This window comes from Lynx canadensis, chromosome C2 (assembly GCF_007474595.2).
Source record: "Lynx canadensis isolate LIC74 chromosome C2, mLynCan4.pri.v2, whole genome shotgun sequence".
In the NCBI taxonomy this organism is placed as follows: Eukaryota; Metazoa; Chordata; class Mammalia; order Carnivora; family Felidae; genus Lynx; species Lynx canadensis.
In genome coordinates, this window is record NC_044311.2 from 6,188,637 (window position 1) to 6,209,342 (window position 20,706).

Here is a 20,706-nt window from a genome sequence, read left to right on the forward strand (position 1 = left end):
TAAGGACCTGGTTTGTGGCACCCCAACAATTGTAATCGTAACATCAAAAAATCACTAATCACAGATCACCAGAGCAAATGCAGTGATGAATGAAAAACTTTGAAATATTGCAAGAATTATCAAAATGTGACACAGAGACCAGAAGTTAGCAAGTGTGAGAAAAATGGTGCCCGTAGACTTGCTGCATGCAGGGTTGCCATAGACCTTCAACTTCTAACAAACACAGTATCTGTGAAACATAGTACAGAGAAGCATTAAATAATAAGGTATGCCTGTCAGCTGGTATTGGGATACCAAGTTATACTAGATGACCTGGCAAAAACATCTGACAGCACAGTGGTTAGTATCAGTGTAAAGCAAGGAAAAAAATCTCATATTCCAATAGTGGGAGAATAAATTAGTTCAAATACGCATACCCTAAAACTTTGGCTTCTGGATGTATGGCGTGGAGAAGATTATGCTTACGTGTGGCACAGTGTTCAAGAGCATTGAAAGTTTGAAACAGTCCCAATACCCTTCGTTAGTAGAATGGAGAAATAAATTATGGTTAACTTGTACATTGGAATACTGTATAGTGATGAATATGGATAGAATTACAACTGCATTTGAAAGCATTAATGATAAAAAGATAAGGTGAAAGAAAACAGTTGAAATAGAATATATGGCATGTGATTTCATTTATATAGGTTCAAAACCAGGCACAGTTATGCTGTGTTGTTCAGAGAGGCAAAACCAAGTGGTCAAAAACTAAAGAAGAGTGGATTCTGGGAAGGTGGTGGAATAGGAAACACCAGGAATCTCTCCACACCTAGGCAAAAACTGAACCAGCAGAATCTGTCTGATGTAACTACTGTATTTTACAATTCTGCAGTTCCTTGGAAGGCTTGCAAGCTCTAGGGGAAGGCTTGGAAAGTAAATTGCGGTTAATTTCAGTCCATTCCTATATCCCCTACCCATCAGCCTCCTGGCAGGCAACTGCACACGTTTTTGGAGCAACTGGCAGACAGCTTGTGTGACCCACAGTGGGCGCAATGGACCCTGTCTTGTAAATATCATGGATCTGTGTTCTGATCACGGATTGCTGCTTCTGCTCGCAGCGCTGCAGATAAAGAGGCGACAGCCATTGTTGTGTGGCACCCTCTCCCCTCTAAGTGACTTCCAGGGGACTTGAAGGGCCAGCATCTTTTTTCCTTGCCTTCTGTTTTCTCGTCTTCCCATTTTTGGAGCCAGACATTAAAAACAGTTACATTTATGAGGAAAATTGGAAAATGACTGCACATTCCAGGAAAAGGGACAGAAAAGTCCTGAGAAGAGCTTGTTTATACTTCAGGCTGATGCTTGACCAGAGACAGTCTATCACAACCAAAATAAAAACAATAACCAAAAAAGCCTCAAACTTTGGGAAAGGGAGAGAATCTGATTTCCAGAATTGCCATTATCATTAGATTCAAATGTCCAGTTTTTAACAAAAAAATCACAGGGCATTCAACAAAACAGGAAAGTGTAGCTCATTCAAAGGAAATAAAATAACAGTAACTGTCTCTGAAAAAGACCTGACAGCAGATCTGCCAGACAAAGAAAACTAAAGGAAGATGTGGACAAACTCAGGACTACAATGTGTGAACAAAAATGGAATTAGGAATAAGGAGAGAGAACCTAAAAACAAAAAGGAAATTCTGGAGCTGAAAAGTACAATAACTTGTATTACAAAATGGCAAACTCACTAGAAGGATTCAAATGCAAATGCAGATTTGAGCTGGCTGAAAAAAGAATTGACGAATTTGAAGGTAGGAAAATGGAAAGTATAGTCTGAGAAACAGAAGGGACAAAGATTGGAGAAAAGTGAACAGAGCTCAAAGGATCTGTTGGACATCATCAAGCAGACCAATACACATGTGGGAAGTCCTAGAAGGAGGAGAGAGAAATGAGCAGAGAGAATATTTGAATTAATAAGTGCTGAAAACTTTCCAAATTTGATGGAAAACATGGATGTAAACATCCAACAAGCTCGGTGATCTCCAAGTCGGATAAACTCTAAGAGGCCTACACAGAGACTCCGGATAATCAAACTTATAAAAGCCAAAGACAAAGAATCTTGAAAGCAGGAAGATAGAAATGACTCCTCATAATCAAGGGATCCTCAATAAGGCAGTTAGCAGATTTCTCATCAGAAACCTTGGAAGCCAGAAGGCAGTGGGCCAGTGAATTCAAAGTGGTGTAAAAAAAAAAAAAAAAAAAAAAAAATGTCAATCAAGAATTCTATATCTGGTAAAATCCTCCTTAAAAGTGAGGAATAAATCGAGACATTTCCAGATAAACAGAAGCTGAGGAACTCTGTTTCTGATAGATCTGCTGGCAAGAAATGATCACAGGAGTCCCACAAGGTGGAATGAAAGGACACTAGACAGTAACTTGATGCAGTATGAAGAAATAAAGATCTCATAAAGGTAAATACATGGGCAACTATAAAAGCTAGTATTATTGTAACGGTGGATTGTGACTTCACTTTTTGTTTTGTACATGAATACATTACTAAAAACAGTGGCCTAAAAGTCATTACTGTTAACTGGTTTGTGATTCTAAAACATATTTTCTGCTTAAGAGACCAATATATTTAGAAGGATTATCATTTCATATTTGAACACTGTATTAAGTTATAATTTTGTGATAACAACCAACAGGGGCATAGTGCTATAAAGGAGAAGAGATTTTGTATTATTGTAGTTAGCCTGGTATAAACTCAAGATTTTAAAAAAACTTTTTTTTTTTTTTTAATTAAGTAATCTCGATGCCCAACATGAGCCTTGAACTCACTACCACTTGATTTTGATCAAGAGTTGCATGCTCTACTGACGGAGCCATCCATGCACCTCTACACTGGTATAAATTCAAATTCAAGTGTTATAACTTTAGAATGTTAAATGTAATCTCTGTGGTAACCAAAAAAAAAAAAAAAAAACCAGTTATAGAATATAAACACAAGGAAATGAGAAAAAAATTAAGCCTTTCACAACAAAAAGTAACTAATGTGGGAAATGAGGGACAAAACTAGAAGACATGGAAAACAACACAATGACAGAAGTTAGTGCTTCCTTATCAGTAATTGCTTCAAATGTAAGTTGATTACTCTCCAATCAAAGGACAGATTGGCAGAACAGATTAAACAAAATACTTAATCCAGTTATATGCTCTCTGTAAGGGACTAATTTTAGATCTCAGACACAAATACATGGAAAGTGAAAGGATGGATGGAGTGCCCGGGTGGCTCAGGTCATGGTCTCACAGTTTGTAAGTTTAAGCCCCACGTCAGACTCTGTGCTGACAGCTCAGAGCCTGGAGCCTACTTCGGATACCGTATCTCCCTCTCTATCTGCGCCTTCCCTGCCCACAGTCTCTCTCTCTCTCTCTCTTTCTCGAAAAAAAAAATAACATTAAAAAAAAAAAAAAAAAGTGAAAGGATGGAAAAAAGATACTCCGTGCAAATAGTAACCAAAAGGGAGCAGAGGTGGCTATTCTAATATCAGAGAAAATAAACTTTAAATGAAAAAAGTTTACCAAACAGGGGCACCGGGGTGGCTCCGTTGGTTAAGCAGCTGACTTCAGGTCAGGTCATGAGCTCAGTTTGTGAGTTCAAGCCCTGTGTCGGGCTTTTTGCTGGCAGCTCACAGCCTGGAGCCGGTTTTGGATTCTGTGTCTCCCTCTTTGTCTACCCATCCCCCGCTCACGCTCTGTCTCTCCTTCAAAAACAAACATTTTAAAAAATTAAAAAAAAAAAAAAAATAAGGACATTACCCATTAACAAAAGGTTCAATATAGCAAAAAGATGTAACAATTATAAATATTTATATACATAATAACATAGCTAGCAAAATATAGGAAGGAAATAGAGAATTGAAGGGAGAAGTGGCTCCACGTTAGTAGTGGGAGACGTCGGTACTCCACAATAACGGACACAACAGACAGGAGATAAGGAAATGAAAGATTTAATACAGTACACCGCCTAGAGCTAACAGACACACACACACAATGCAACAGGATCAGCATACACGTTCGTCTTAAGTGCACACGAGTTAATTTTCTGGGGTAGACCATGTTGGGCCACATATCAAGTCCCAGTAGATTTTAGAAGATAACATACAGAATACCCTCTCTGACCCTTGTGGATAAAGTTAGAAATTAGTAGCAGAACACTAAAAGTGTCACAGATTTGTAGCAATTAAGTAACACACACTCAGACAACCAATGGATAAAGGAAAGCTTCACAAGGGAAATCTAAAAATACAGGTGAATGCGAACAAAATCACTACTTATGGGACATAGCAAAACTGTTGGCTAAGGGGCAGGTTTATAGCTGTAGATACTTTATTTAAAAAATAAGATAGCAAATTAACTAGAAAAAGAAACTAAACCCAAAGCTGTAGAAGGAAGGAAATAATAAAATTTAGAGAAGAGACAAAGGAAATAGAGAATAGGAAAGCAGTAGAGAGGTGATGCTTAGAAAAGGTCACCAAAATTGACAAACCTTTAGCTCAGTGGACTAAGAAGCAATGAGAGAAGATTCAGATTACAAAAATCACAAGTGAAGTAGATAAATCAGACAAAGTAGACTTCAGAATAAAGACTGTAATAAGAGGTAAAGAAGGGCATTACATGATGACAAAGGGGTCAGTCCAGAAAAAAAAAAAAAAAAAGGATAAAACATCTGTAAAAATCATGCCCCCAATATAGAAGCATCTAATTATATAAAGTACATATTAACAAACCTAAAGGGAGAAGTAGACAGCAATATAATAAGAGTGTGGTAGATCATCTAGACAGAAAAATCAATAAGGAGACATCAACCTTAAACGATATGTTAGACTTAACATCCCAAAGCAACAGAATATTCGCTGTCCTCAAGTACACATGGAACATTTTCCAAGACAGATCATATATTAGGCCACAAAATAAGTCTTAATAAATTTAAGAGGCCTGAAATGAAATCAAGCATTTTTTCTATCCACAGTGGTATGAAACTAGAAATTAACTATGTGAAGAAAATGGGAAAATGTAGGGCTATATGAAGATTCAGCAACATGCTACTGAACAACCACTGGGTCAAAGAAGAAAAAAAAAATACCTTGTGGCAAATGGAAATAGAAGTGTAACATATGAAATTTATTGGATGCAACAAAAGCAGTTCTTTTCCCAATTCCCATCCCCTGCCCAAATCACCAGTCTCTTGGTTCTGAAAACGAAAGCAGCTCTACAAGGGAAGTACATCATGGATAAATGCCTACCCCAAGAAATAAAAGTCTCAGACAACTTTATACCTCAAGGAACTAGAAAAAAGAAGAACAAATGAAACCTATTTAGCAGAAAGAAGGAAATAACAGACTAGTACAGAAATAAATGAAATAGAGACTACAATAACAATAGAAAAGATCATTGAAACTAAGAGTCAGTTCTTTGAAAAGATAAAATTGACAAACCTTTAGCTAGATTCACCTAGAAAAAGAGGATTCAAGGAAATGAAAAAAAAAAAGTTAGAAATAGAAGGGATCATGAGAAACTGCTATGAACAATTATATGCTAGCAAATTGGGCAATTTAGAAGAAATGGATATGTTTCGGGAAACATACAACCTACCAAGACTGAATCATGAAATAGAAAACCTAAACAGAACGATTGCTAGTAAAATGGTTGAATCAGTAATCAAAAACCTCCAAACCCTCCAGTACCAGACAGCTTCACTAGTGAATTCTACCAGACTTTGAAAGAAGAACTAATACCAATCCTTCTCAAACTCTTTCAAAAAACATAGAAGAGGTGGGAAACATTAAACATACTTTATGAAGGCAGCATTACCCTGATACCAAAACCAGACAAGAATGCCACAAGAAAATTATAGGCTAATATTCTAGTGGGCATAGATGCAAAAATCTTCAACAAATATCAGTATACTCAGTTCAGCAATACATTATTAAAAGGACCATACACCTTGATGAAGTGGGTCTTATTCCAGAAATGCAAGGTTCGTTCAACATCTGCAAATTAGTCAATGTGATATACCACATTAACCAAATGTAGGATAAAAATTGTATCAGGTCAACATGTGGAAAAAACACTTGGCAAAATTCAACATCCATTTATAATTCTCAATGAAGCCAGTATAAGAGGAGCATACCTCAACATAATAAAGGCCATATATGACAAGCCCACAGCTAATGTTATACTCAGTAGCAAAAAGCTGAAAGCATTTCCTATAAGATCACAAACAAGGAAAAGATGCCTACTCTCACCATTTTTATTCAACGTAGTTGGAAGTACTAGCCAGAGCCGTTAGGCAAGATAAAGAAATTAGTCATCCAAATTAGAAAGCAAGAAGTAAAACTGTCACCATTTGCAGATGGCTTGATATTGAACATAGAAAACCCTGAAGAAAACTGTTACAATATTCAAATTTAGTAAAGTTGCAAAATACAAAATCAGTACATGCAAATATGTTGCATTTCTGTATGTTAGTAATGAACTATCAGAGAAATTAAAACAATCCTATTTACAGTTGCATCACAATAAGTAAAATATCTAGTAATAAATTTAATCAAAGAGGTGAAAGACCAGTCAGTATATGGAGAATTACAAGACATTAAAGAAAGAAGCTGAAGACATAGATATTCTTTGCCTATGAATTGGAAGAAATCATATTGTTAAAATGTACTACCCAAAATATATTTTGGGTAGAAATATTTCACTGTAATAGAAATAGATTCACTGTAACCCCTACCGAAATTATAATGTCATTTTTCAGAGAAATAGAGCAAACAATCCTAAAATTTGTATGGAATCATAAAAGACTTCGAATAGCCAAAGCAGTCTTTTTTTTTTTTTTTTTTTTTTTTTTTCAACGTTTATTTATTTTTTGGGAGGACAGAGAGAGACAAAGCATGAACAGTGGAGGGGCAGAGAGAGAGGGAGACACAGAATCGGAAAGAGGCTCCAGGCTCTGAGCCATCAGCCCAGAGCCTGATGCGGGGCTCGAACTCACGGACCGCGAGATCATGACCTGGGTGAAGTCGGACGCTTAACCGACTGCGCCACCCAGGCGCCCCATCAAAGCAGTCTTAAGAAAGAACAAAGCTGGAGGCATCATGCTCCCCGATTTCAAAGTATAGTATGAAGCTACATTAATTAAAACAGTATGATATTTGCATAAAAACAGACATATAGATTAATGGTACAGAAAAGAAAGCCCAGAAATAAACCCATACATACATAGGCAATTAATTTTATCATAAAGGAGTTAAGAGTGTACAAGGGGGAAAGGATAGTCTCTTCAATAAATGGTCTTGAGAAAATTAAACAGCCACAAGTAAAAGAATGAAGCTAGAACACCATCTTACATCATATGCAAAAATTAACTCCAACTGAACTAAAGAATGAATGTAAGGCATGAAACCATAAAATACCTAAGAGAAAGCATGGATGGCAAGCCCCTTGATACAGGTCTGATGCCAAAAGCAAAAGCAGCTAAGGCAAAAAATGAACAAATAGGAATATCAAACAAAAAATGTGCACAGCAGGGCGCATGGGTGGCTCAGTCAGTTAAGCATCCCAACTTTCAGCTCAGGTCATGATCTCATGGTTCATGGGTTCAAGTCCTGCATCGGGCTCTCTGCAGTCAGCACACCCTGCTTCAGATCCCCTGTACTCCCCCTCTTTGTCGCTCCCTCCCTCCTTCCCTCCCTCTCTCTCTAAAATAAATAAACATTAAAAAAAATCTTTTTAAATAATCTGTACAGGAATGCCTGGGTGGCTCAGTCAACTGGGTGACCAACTTCACTCAGGTCATGATCTCACAGATAGTGAGTTCGAGCTCTGCGTCAGGCTCTGTGCTGACAGCTCAGAGCCTGGAACCTGCTTCAGATTCTGTGTCTCCCTCTCAGCCCTTTCCCCGCTCACATTCTCTGTCCTTCAAAAACAAGTAAACGTTAAAAACGATTCTTTTTAAATAAAAAAAAAATCTATACAGCAAAGGATATCAAAATGAAAAGTCATCCTACTGAATGGGAGAAAATATTTACAAGTCATGTTTCGTAAGGGACTAATATCCAAAATATATAAAGAACTCCTACAATTCAATATCGAAAATGAACAATCTGATTAAGAAATGGGTAGAAGATCTGAACATACATTTTCCCCGAAGAAGACATACAATTGCCAACAGATAAATGAGTTATTAGGGAAATGCAAATCAGAACCTCACACACATCGAGATGTCTCACACCTGTTAGAGTGGTTATTATCTAAAAGACTGGAAATAACAAGCCCTGGCAAGGATGTGGAAAAACCAGAACCCTTATGCACTATTGGTGGGACTGTGAATTGGTGCAGCCGATGGAAAACAGTATTGAGGTTCCTCAGAAAATTTATGGTAGAACTCTTGTATGATCTAGTAATTCCACCTCTGGGTATTTACCTGAGGAAAATAAAAACATTAACTCAAAAAGAAATATACATGTTTATTGCAGCATTATTTACAATAGCGAATAATATACAATGGGGAAAAGACAGTATCTTAATTAAGTGGTATTGAGAAAATTGGACAGCCACATGCAAAAAAGTGAAGCTGGATTGGATCACTGTCTCACACCGTAGATAAAAATTAACTCATAATGTATCGAAGACTTGAATGTGGGGCGCCTAGGTGACTCAGTTGGTTAAGCGTCTGACTTCAGCTTGGGTCACGATCTCGCATTCGTGAATTCCAGCCCAGGGTCGTGAGTTCCAGCCCCACATTGGGCCCTGTGCTGACAGCTCAGAGCCTGGAGCCTGCTTTGGATTCTATGCCTTCCTCCCTCTCTACCCCTCCCCCACTCACGCTGTTTCTGTCTCTCAAAAAATAAGTGTTATAAAAAAGAAAAAAAAGACTTGAATGTAAGACCTGAAATGGTAAAGCTCCTAGAAGAAAACATAGATGGTAATCTCATTGATAGAGGTCTTGGAATGGGTAAATCGTGGTGTATACATACAATGGAATACTATTCAGTCATAGAAAATAATGAAATTTTGCCATTTATGATAATATGGATAGACCTTGAGGGTTTTGTCGTATGTGTAATAAGTCAGACAAATAATGAAATGAAACCTAATGTATGTATTAGACACAATGGGGCACCTGGGTGGCTCAGTCGGTTAAGGGTCTGACTTCACCACAGGTCATGATCTCAGGGTTCGTGAATTCAAGCCCCGCATCCAGCTCCATGCTGACAGCTCAGAGCCTGGAGCCTCCTTCGTATTCTGTGTCTCCTTCTCTGTTTGCCTCTCCCCTGTTCGTGCTCTGTCTCTCAAAATTGAATAAACATTAAAAAAAATTTTTTTTATATTAGACACAAACTCATAGATAGATAGAACAGATTGGTGGTTGCCAGAGGCAGGAATACAGGATAGGAAAAATGGTGAACTATTTTTGTTTTTAGTTTAAATAAATTGAGTCTTTAAGAATATGGGCTTAAGTAGACATTTCTCCAAAGAAGATACGCAGATTGCTGATAAGCACATAAGGATGTTCAACATCACTAATCATTAGGGAAATATAAATTTGAGCTACAGTGAGATCCCGTCTTGCAGCCATCAGGATGGCTGCTATCAAAAAACCCCCAGGGTGCCTGGGTGGTTCAGTTGGTTAAGTGTGGACTCCTGATTTCGTCCAACTCTGGAATTTGGCTCCAGAGGTCATGATCTCGTGGTCGTGAGATGGAGCCCCACATTGGGCTCTTACTGGGGCTTCTCTGTCCACCCCTCCCCTGCTCGTGTGCACTACTTCTCTTAATCTCTCTCTCTCTCAAAATAATTTAAAAAAAAAAAGAAAAAAAAAAAAACAACCCAAGACTAGAAAATGCAGATGATGTGGAGACATTGGGACCTTTGGCCACTGTTGGTGGCAATGGAAAATGGTACAGCTGCTGTGGAAAATAATATGGCAGTTCCTCAAAGAATGAAAAACAAAATTACCAGCGTGCCTGGGTGGCTCAGTCTGTTCGGTGTCTGGCTCTTGATTCTGGCTCAGGTCATAATCTCACAGTCCTTAGATTGAGCGTGTCGGGCTCCACACTCAGCGTGGAGCCTGCTTGGGATTAGGATTCTGTCTCTTTCTCTCCCTCTCTCTCTGCCCTTCCCCCCTCCTTGTTCTGCGTGCATACATTTATACATACATACATACATACATACATACATAAAATTACTGTACTGTGTAATCCAGCAGTTCCACTTCTGCGTTTAGAATCCCAAAGAACTGAGAGCAGGGACTCACATAATTATTAAGGACACCTATTTTCATAGCGTCATTATTCACCATGGCCAAAATGTGGAAGCGGCCCAAATGTCCCTCAGCGATTGAAAGAATACACAAAATATGGCATATACACACAGTGGGATATTATTCAGCCTATAAAGTAAGGAAATTTTGTCATATGCTCCAAAATGGATGGGCATTGAGGACATTATACTAAGTAAAATAACCCAGCTACAAAAGACAAATAGCGTATGCTTTTATTTATTTGAGGTCCTTAAGAGTATTCAAAATCATAGAAGCCGAATGTTAGAATGATGGTTGCCCGTGGCTGGGGAGGAGAAGGAGGGGTTACTGTTAATGGGTATAGACTTTTAGTCTGGAAGGACTACGCTAATAGAATGGATTGGAGCAAGGACGAAAATCTGTTGGGATGGGTCTGTGTTCAACTGTGTCTTAATTTAGTCAAGAACCTCAGTGGAAAGAAGAGAAAATGTGTTGTTTGCGGATAGGACTACAGCTATATTATTTTCCTATTTACTTGTGTTAGTTGCCATATTTCTAATGCCTTGCTGTTATATCTATTTCAGACTTTGGGGTTAGTGCTTTTTTAGCAACTGGTGGTGATATTACCCGAAATAAAGTGAGAAAGACCTTTGTTGGAACTCCTTGCTGGATGGCACCTGAAGTTATGGAACAGGTACTCTTTGTGTTTTGTCTTTTAAAAATGGCTTAGGGTTTTGTTACAGAATGTAAAAAACGGAGTAGTGTTTGCTTCTGTTTGGTATACAGGTTCCCCCACTAAGGCAAAGCAGTTTGTTCCTGTGAAACCTTTGATAAACTGAAATGGTGCAAAGCGAAGAAGCAATTACCATTAATTTATCTGGAAAAATTGTTTAACGTTCCCAGACCTAAGAAATGACCTCTTTTAGGCTTTTCTGAAAGCAGAGAACACATCTTGCTATTGGATGCACAAAATAAATGGAGATAAAGAGCAGATGTGCACACACTGGGGAAGGAGCTGGGCGGCACCAGTCTTGCTGCTCTGTGCACTGCCTCCGTGACGTGACGGCTGGCTATCGGAGCAAACGCGCGATGCCGTTTTCGCTTTTTGCCTTTTTCACAAAAGTAGAAATCCTCCGGATTTCTTTCAGTAAACAGGCACTACTGTAGGTCTTCCATAGAAGCCAGGTGGCTTAACGGGAACCTTTAAAAAGTAGGGGATGCAGGGGCGCTTGGGTGGCTCAGTCGGTTGGGCGTCCGACTTGGGCTCGGGTCATGATCTCGCGGTCCGTGAGTTCAAGCCCCGCGTCGGGCTCTGTGCTGACAGTCAGAGCCTGGAGCCTGATTCGGATTCTGTGTCTCCCTCTCTCTCTCTGCCCCTCCTCTACTCACACCCCTCCCCTGCTCACACTCTGTCTCTGTCTCTCTCAAAAATAAATAAACATTAAAAAAAAAAAAAAAAGTAGGGCGTACATGTGCTACACTAACTTTGGGAGATCCGTGTCTCTGTTTCTTGGTTAAGGACCCGTCCACCGTTAACAACAACAGCAAAAAGCCTGTAGATCTTTGTAAATGATATATAAAACTCAGGATTTCTACCACACACAACCTAAGCAACAATATAATGAAGACTGGTTCAATAGTAGTTTCCGCTTTACAAATTAAATGACCTAATCTTTGTACATGTAGTTTCACTGCTCTGGTTTTTGAAGGACTGGTTTTGCCCACAACTCCATTTCCGTTTGCTCTGAAACAACTACAGTCAGATGTCACTCATCTAGTCACCTTACGGATCTGCTATTCTCAAATTATGCTCATTCCTTATTCCTTGTTTTACTTGTTTGTTGTCCTGTCATTTGAAGCACTTGGACCTTTCCACCTTGATTTACATCTTCAGCCTCCCTAGTGTAGTTTTCCTCATTCTTCCCCTCCCTGTCAGGCCGTTTCTCTGACTTCTTTTCTGTCTTTCCTTCTGTGTCCCAGGACCTTGTTCTCAAATTCTTCTCTCACTAATGTGTCTCATCTCCACTTCCCACCTATTATATCTTCCTTCTTTCCTTTTTTCTTTTCTTTCTTTCTTTCTTTTCTTTTCTTTTCTTTTCTTTTCTTTTCTTTTCTTTTCTTTTCTTTTTAACGTTTATTCAGTTTTTGATAGAGACAGAGCGTGACCGGGGGAGGGGCAGAGAGTGAGGGAGACACAGAATCTGAAACAGGCTCCAGGCTCTGCACTGACAGCAGAGAGCCCGACACGGGGCTCAAACTCACCGACCGTGAGACCATGACCTGAGCTGAAGTCGGACGCTTAACCGACTGAGCCAGCCAGGCGCCCTCACCTATTATATTTTCTAAAGTGTATCATGCCAGTCTTATTATTTCCTAAGCCTCTAGGTGGAGGTTTCCAGCTCCCTATAGATGTTTTACCTAAATGTCCTAGAAATACATCAAAGTTGGTATTGTAGAACCGAATTCACTTCCACTCCGTTTTAATGCCTGTATTCGCCCTGTTGGTGAGGGAAGCATTCCCACCCTAGGGTAATGCTGATGCTGAACGCACAACACCTGGTTCTGGGCCTGTGAGACCGACAGCAGTTTATTAGTCGCATATACACATAGCTGCAGGGAGGAGGACACTGCATGTCACATGGGGCTGTATTCAGGAAGAGAGTGAATAAACAGTTGCTGTGGGAAACAGGCTTTGTAGTATCGAGAGAGTGAGGTGCTCCTCGGTTTCCTTGTGAGGGTGTGATTGGCTCATATGGTTAACTCTGAGGGCTGGTCGGGAGCTGAAGCCTGCTACTCAAGGCTAAGCAGGAACTTTGCTTGTCCAGTTAATAAGCAGGGTTGTTGGGCTAGGGGACTTTACCCTTGGGAACAGACTGGAGAGGGGAACTTGCACTTGGCTCATTAGAGGCCCACCACGGCAGCACATCATATGGAGCTTTAATTCCAGGTCTCAAACCACACCCCACCCTACCCCACCCCCACCAACCTATTTCTTCTCCTGTGTTGCTTAGGATGGAAAATGAAAATATTTAATTTTATAATGTGCTCATGCCAGTATAAAAGGAAAGAAATTTGGCAACATGGTCCCATTAAGAACTTTGAAAATATTCACACCCCTTGTATCTTTTTTCATTTTAAGTTATGGAACAGGTTAAAATAGTACCATAACAGGATAAAACAATACCGTAACATAGAAAATTTGGAAAACAGGACTTACCACTACTGCCTAACAATTTTGTTCTAGTTCTTTTTCTAAAAAAACCAAACAGAGGGGCCCCTGGGTGGCTCAGTCGGATAAGTGTCTGATTCGGCTCAGGTTATGATCTTGTGGTTCATGGGTTCAAGCCCCGCATCAGGCTCTGTGCTGACAGCTCAGAACCTAGAGCCTGCTTCAGATTCTGTGTCTCCCTCTCTCTCTGCCCCTCCCCCGCTCACACTTTGTCTCTCTCAAAAATAAACATTAAAAAATGTTTTTTTAAGAAAAAAATTTTAAAAAACATAGTTGATGTACTTTTATAATAGTATCAAAACTTGTGAAGAATTTTGTATTCTTTTTTCTTCGTAAATGCTTTATCACAAGTGATTTTCCATATTTTCATATAGAATTCATTTACATTGCTTTTAGTTGACTATGTAGCATTTCTTTTAACTGAGTATCCCATACTTAACAATTTCACCATTTCTGGGGAACATTTATTGGGATTGCTTTTTCTTCTTCTGTTACCAAGTATAGTTAGCTTTTGCTTACTCTAGATTACTTTAATGGTTTAAAACTTGGCCCCTGGGTGGCTCAGTTGGTTGGGCGTCCAACTTCAGCTCGGGTTGTGATCTCACGGTTTATGGGTTCGAGTCCCACGTCGGGCTCTGTGCTGACAGTTTAGAGCCTGGAACCTGCTTCAGATTCTTGTCTCCCTCTCTTTCTGCCCCTCTCCTGCTCATGCTCTGTTTCTCTCTCTCAAAAATAAATAAGTATAAAAAATTTTTTTAATTAAAAAAAGCTTATGAACACTTTCGTGGTTCTTGATACATATTAGAAGCTTCTTTTATTTTTTTTTAATTTTTTTTTTTTTAACGTTTATTTTTGAGACAGAGAGAGATAGAGCGTGAACGGGGGAGGGTCAGAGAGAGGGAGACACAGAATCTGAAACAGGCTCCAGGCTCTGAGCTGTCAGCACAGAGCCCAACGCGGGGCTTGAACTCACGGACCGCAAAATCATGACCTGAGCCGAAGTCGGCCGCTTAACCGACTGAGCCACCCAGGCGCCCCTAGAAGCTTCCTTTTAAAAGTACTTTTAGGGGCACCTGGCTGGCTCAGTCATAAGAGCATGTAACACTTGATCTCGGGGTTGTGGATTCAAGCCCCAGGCTGGGTGTAGAGATTACTAAAAAGAGAAATAAAATAAAAGTGCTTTTAGGGTGGCAAAAGTAATCATGTACATCTTTATGTTCTTTACAGGTCCGAGGCTATGATTTCAAAGCGGACATCTGGAGTTTCGGGATCACAGCAATTGAACTGGCCACCGGGGCAGCTCCTTATCATAAATATCCACCAATGAAGGTGAGGTTCACAGTCAACATCCTACCCCAGCCCATGTCCCAGTTTCTTTTCAGAGACTAATCCTAGGAGTGAATGGATTTGAAAAGGATAAGTTTTTATAACTGTAAAGTGGGAAGCCATTTTGAGGACAGAGGAATGGTTTATTTCTCAAAAGGAGGTGGGGGAGGAGATGAGGTTTACTTTTCATCCATTGCCGGCAATGACTCCAGAATTGTAGCCAAACATATACATGTTAGCCTATTTGCTCGGGATGAGAAATACCTCCAGCTTTTAGTAATTCCATTTCAGTAAAATATAAATTGAATCTGAAAAGCAAGTGTTAATTGTAACTACAACCCCTTTTTATTCCCTATTTTATTTTAAAGTAGTGTTGACTTTGTGTTTAGAAAAATGGCCTATGCTTATGGGGTGCCAGGGTGACTCAGTCGACTAAGCATCCGACTTCCACTCAACTCATGACCTTGTAGTTCAGGGGTTTGGGCTCCATGTCAGGCTCTGCACTGACAGCTAGGAGTCTGGACCCTGCTTCGGATTCTCTATCTCCCTCCCTCCCTTTCTCTCTCTGCCCTTCCCCCACTGTGTTCTCTGTCTCAAAAACAGATGAATAAACTAAAAAAACAAAATAAAAATGGCTTATGCTTTTATAAAAAAGTCACATCGTCTAGAAAAACCCAAATCACCCCCAATCCCACCACATAAATATGACCTTCATTACTTCCACCTCAGGGCATCAAGCTAGTATGTTGCCATGAAAGTCAGAGAAGGAAGAGATTTAGGATGGACAGAATAATCAAAATAGTCAGTTACTGCAGAGAAGGTGGAAGACTGAGAAGTGAAAAAGGCCGTAGCTCTATTAAGTAGGCAGCATCAGCGATTTCTGGGATCCAAGTGCCGGAGGAATTCTGGGAAGAGAAGGCCAGATTACAAGGGGTCATGTTAAAACAGAGCCAGGAATAGGTAAAATCAGCCATGGTTTTACTTGTTATTTTATTTTATTTTATTATTTTGCTAGGATTCTACTTTATTTATTTATTTATTTATTTATTTATTTATTTATTTATTTTTAAATGTTTGCTTTTGAGAGAGTGCAAGCGAGGCGGGGCAGAGAGAGAGCGACAGAGGATCCCAAGCGGGCTCCACACTGACAGGCTGACAGCAGCGAGCCTGACTCCGGGCTTGAACCCACGAACTGCAAGATCATGACCTGAGCTGAAGTTGGGTGCTCAACCGACTGAGCCACCCAGGCGCCCTGACTTTACATTTTTTTTTAAAGTAGTTTGGCAGTATAAGAATGAGGACAGAGGAGGAGCCTGAGTGGCTCAGTTGGTGAAGTGTCTGACTCTTGATTTCAGCTAAGGTCATTATATCGTGGTTCGTGAGTTCAAACCCCACATCAGGCTCTGTGCTGACAGTGGAGAGCCTACTTGGGATTCTCTGTCTGTCTGTCTGTCTCTCTCTGCCCCTCCCCTTCTTGCTCTTGAAACAAGAAAGAAAGAGAGAGAGAGAGAGAGAAAGAAAGAAAGAAAGAAAGAAAGAAAGAAAGAAAGAAAGAAAAAGAGAGGGAGGGAGGAAGGAAGGGAGGGAGGGGGGAAGGAAGGAAGGAAAAGAAAAAAGAAAGGAGGAAGGAAGGAAGGAAGGAAGGAGGCAAGGAAGGGGACAGAGGACCTGAAGAAAGGGGTGTTGTGTTTTGTTTTGTTTTTTAATGTTTCTTTATTTTGAGAGTGAGAGAGGGTGAGCAGGGGAGGGACAGAGAGGGAACCATGAGATCACGATCTACGCCAGAGTCAGATACTGAACAGACTGAGCCGCACAGGCGCCCCGTGAAGAAAGGTTTCTAACTAAAGGACATTCATTGCTAATACTGTTGAGCCCTTGCAACAGTTACTGTTAACCTGGGAAGCCAACTGTCTGTAGGATATTGTTTGTGTGCAAAAGGTCTAAATAACAGTGTTCCAAACAACTGGTCTAGATGTGAACTTTCAGAAAATACAGCCTCACGTATTGTGAGGTTGTCTATATTGAAGAATCTTGGCCACAGTACTTTACTGAATCTTCACAAGTTTATATTTCATCGAAAATTCTTCCAGGTTTTAATGCTGACACTACAAAATGATCCTCCTTCTCTGGAAACTGGCGTTCAAGATAAAGAAATGCTGAAAAAATATGGAAAATCATTCAGGAAAATGATTTCACTGTGCCTTCAAAAGGATCCAGAAAAAAGGTAAAATATGAGATAAAGGTTACGTTTGTCTTCATCAAATATGTGAACCATTGTGGGAAGTCTAAGTATCACATACCTACATTCATGTGCAGAAAATTATTTCTGCATATTCACATATATTTATTTAAATACAAACTTTAGAAAAAATATACAGAGACTATTACACTAGATTGGAAATGAATTAATTACTTTCTCCCTTCTTTTTAGTATACAGTGTATACTCTAAATAGTTCAGCTATTTCCTGGTTACGTTTTTATAAATCTGTACATTGTGAACTCTCTGTGTTAATAAAATGCCAAGTTAGTGGGAGGACTTGTTTTCAGCTTGTACTTAAAAGTTATGAGCAAACAAGTATCTTAATGCTGTTTACAATTTTAATAACAAAAGAAATACACATAGCCAATGTTATATCTAAGGCCACGTAATCATATATGTATTTCCTTATTGGAAAGATTTTAGTAATCATACCAAAAACTCATAGCCCTTACTTGGTAACACTAGACAGATTGGATGCCAAGTAGGTGAATAAACATGATCATCTAATGTGTGTATCTTTATGAATTAAACAGAATCAAATATGTTGGAAGTCACTGAGTACAACCTTTTATCTGTGAGGTCAACCAGCTACCTAGTCATTGAGGTGGGACTTGAATCCAAAACTTCTGATCCTGAACCAGGGTTCAGTTTGTTCTGTATCTCATTTTTCTGTTTCACATACATATTCCACTCAGTTTTTTAGCACTAAGAATTTTTAAATTTTGATTTCTGTGAAGATCAACAAAAATAAAAGGTTTCAGTTGAAGTCATGTCTTCAGTATACTTAATGGGGCTTCAGAATTTATTGTTGGAAATATTAGAAAAGGTAAGAAAAATAGGTAGCAAAGGTCAAACTTGTAACAAATTGGTATAAAAGATAGGAGACTTTTGCTTCTGCTTTAGTTAATTAACTAAAATAACAGAATTTGTCACAAACACCTATAAATGCTGAACAAATTTATCAAATTAAAAAAAAAAAAAACAACAAATCAGGGAAGAAATATCATGAGCCAATCCTGTGGCTGCCCTCAGTGGGACACTGTTCCTTTTAATAACCTACTCGGTTAGATTTCAAACTCCCACGTGGGACTAGAAACGAGATCTTGGGTCCAGCCATTGGGGATCTGAACTGAGATCCCTGCTTAAGACTAAGACCTCCACAAGTCAGCCTTCTGAGTAAAAGGATGGACCAGAAAACAAAATATGTGTCCATCATCACGAAGACACAACAAAAACTTGTCTTGAACAATCAAATCCTCTGACCTGGACATTGTGTAGGTCGACAGTCTGAATTTATACTACCCATATTATCCAGGAACCCACAAGATTAAAGAGTAAAAAAGAGGGGCGCCTGGGTGGCGCAGTCGGTTAAGCGTCCGACTTCAGCCAGGTCACGATCTCGCGGTCCGTGAGTTCGAGCCCCGCGTCGGGCTCTGGGCTGATGGCTCGGAGCCTGGAGCCTGTTTCCGATTCTGTGTCTCCCTCTCTCTCTGCCCCTCCCCCGTTCATGCTCTGTCTCTCTCTGTCCCAAAAATAAATAAACGTTGAAAAAAAAAAAAATTAAAAAAAAAAAAAAAAAAGAGTAAAAAAGAATTATTGCCAAGCCAGTTTTATTTCTGACAGAAGCAACTAGAAAACTGTACTGTTCGAACTGTTCCAAACTCGAGGTCCATGAGATTCCTCCAAATAATGCCCCATTGAAGAGATCACAGTCCGAAATTATAAAACACACAGTAAGATAGTACACAGCAAACTAGAGTCTGCAGACATAGCGAACAGGAGAATCAGTGTTCCAGAAGCTTTGGATAATGCAGAGATACCTGAAGAATCTATAAAATAAGTATATTTAAAATAATTGGGGCATCTGGGTGGCTCAGTCGGTTAAGCGTCCGCCTTCAGCTCAGGTCATGATCTCACAGTCCATGAGTTCGAGCCCCACATCGGGCTCTGTGCTGACAGCTCAGAGCCTGGAGCCCGCTTCGCATTCTGTGTCTCCGTCTCTCCCCTGCTTGTGCTCTATCTCTCTCTCTGTCTCAAAAATAAATAAAAACGTTAAAAATTTAAGAAATAATAATAATTAAAATCCTAATGGAAGAAATCAAAACCATAAGAAAAGGATATGACTGTGACCAAGAAAACAAACAAAGCTGCTTAGAAATGAAAAATAAAGTAACAAAAATGTAAAATTTAATGGATTCCCTCGAGCGTAGGCTAGACTTAGTGTTTTGCTTCTGATGAATCGAGTATGAAAAAGGAAATATAGTAGCTTCAGAGTGGAGAAAGCTGGTGGACACCTCTGTCACGAGTGATCCAGGCTAACATCACCAGTAAGAAGGCATATTGATTATTATATACTCCCTGATACAAGGTACAGGGCGTATCACCTCTGAAGTGTTCCTTCCCAAAATCTTTAACTTCAGTCTGTAGTGAGAAAACATCAGACACATCCAAACTGAGGAATATGCTACAGACTCCCTGACCAGCACTCTTCACAAGAAAGGAAAGGGATGACTGAGGAAGTATCCCAGATTGGAGGAGATAAAAAAACATGAAGACTAAATGAAACGTGGTGTCCTTAATTAGATCGCGGAACAGACACACGACGTTAGAGCAAAAACTGGGGAAATCTGAATGAAGTCTATAGTTTATAGTGTTATACGAATATTAATATATTAAAGACAGTAATCGGGGTGCCTGGGTTAGTTAAGTGTCGGACTCCAGCTCAGGTCATGATCTCACGGTTTGTGGCTTTGAGCACCACGTCGGGCTCTATGCTGACAGGAGCCTGGAGCCTGCTTAGGATTCTGTATCTCCCACTCTCTCTCTCTGCCCCTCCCCTGCTTATGGGCACGGGCTCTCTCTCAAAAATAAATAAGTATAAATATTTTTAAAAATAAATTCTATAATAGTATAGCAATGTTAATATTTTTAGTTTAGTTAATATCTTGATAATTATACCATGGTTATATAAAATGTTAGCATTAGGGGAAGCTGGTGACAGGCATGTAGGAACACTGTAGTATCTTTGCATCTTCCTATAAGCTTAAAATTATTTCAAAATAAAAAAGTTTTTTAAAAAAGAAAAATATCTAGAAGCTGTAGAACATCTATTTCCAGTTTGTAAGCCAAAATCGTACCTTGTTGAGAACATTTCCAAGTTCAGAAAAAAACTTACATGGGTTGGTTAAATAGAACAGCCAGTAAAGCACACAAAAAAGAGAATCATTTATTGACTCCTAATCAAGTTACCACGTAGTGTTGTAAACACTGGACATACGTCATCTTAACATATATCATCCCTTGAGGATGACACTATTATCTTCGCTGTTTTACGAATGAAACTGAAACATAGAGAGGTTAAGTACCATTGCCCAAAGTCACACAGCCAGAAAATGTTGGAGCTAGAATTGCCACCCATACAATTTGACTGTAGAGTTCCTGCTCTTACTCAATCACACTACACTATATTGAGGAAATGGCTCACGGAATTTCCGTGAGGAAATTGAGGAATGCAACACGGAAAGATTTTTAAAAATGGAAATAGAGGGGCGCCTGGTGGCTCAGTCAGTTAAGCTCCCGACTTCAGCTCAGGTCATGATTTCGCGGCCTGTGAG

General features: G+C 39.5%; 1 protein-coding gene across 2 annotated transcripts in view; it reads left to right on the plus strand.

Annotated features, from left to right (window-relative positions):
• The window catches only part of OXSR1 (oxidative stress responsive kinase 1), a 103,557-nt gene that overhangs the window by 58,299 nt on the left and 24,552 nt on the right, over nucleotides 1-20,706 (plus strand). For both annotated transcript variants that reach the window (XM_030328386.2, XM_030328387.1), the window contains 3 exons: nucleotides 10,861-10,970; nucleotides 14,733-14,834; nucleotides 16,922-17,055. In XM_030328386.2, coding sequence (XP_030184246.1) covers nucleotides 10,861-10,970; nucleotides 14,733-14,834; nucleotides 16,922-17,055 — 346 coding nt within the window. The remainder of the gene's footprint in view (nucleotides 1-10,860; nucleotides 10,971-14,732; nucleotides 14,835-16,921; nucleotides 17,056-20,706) is intronic.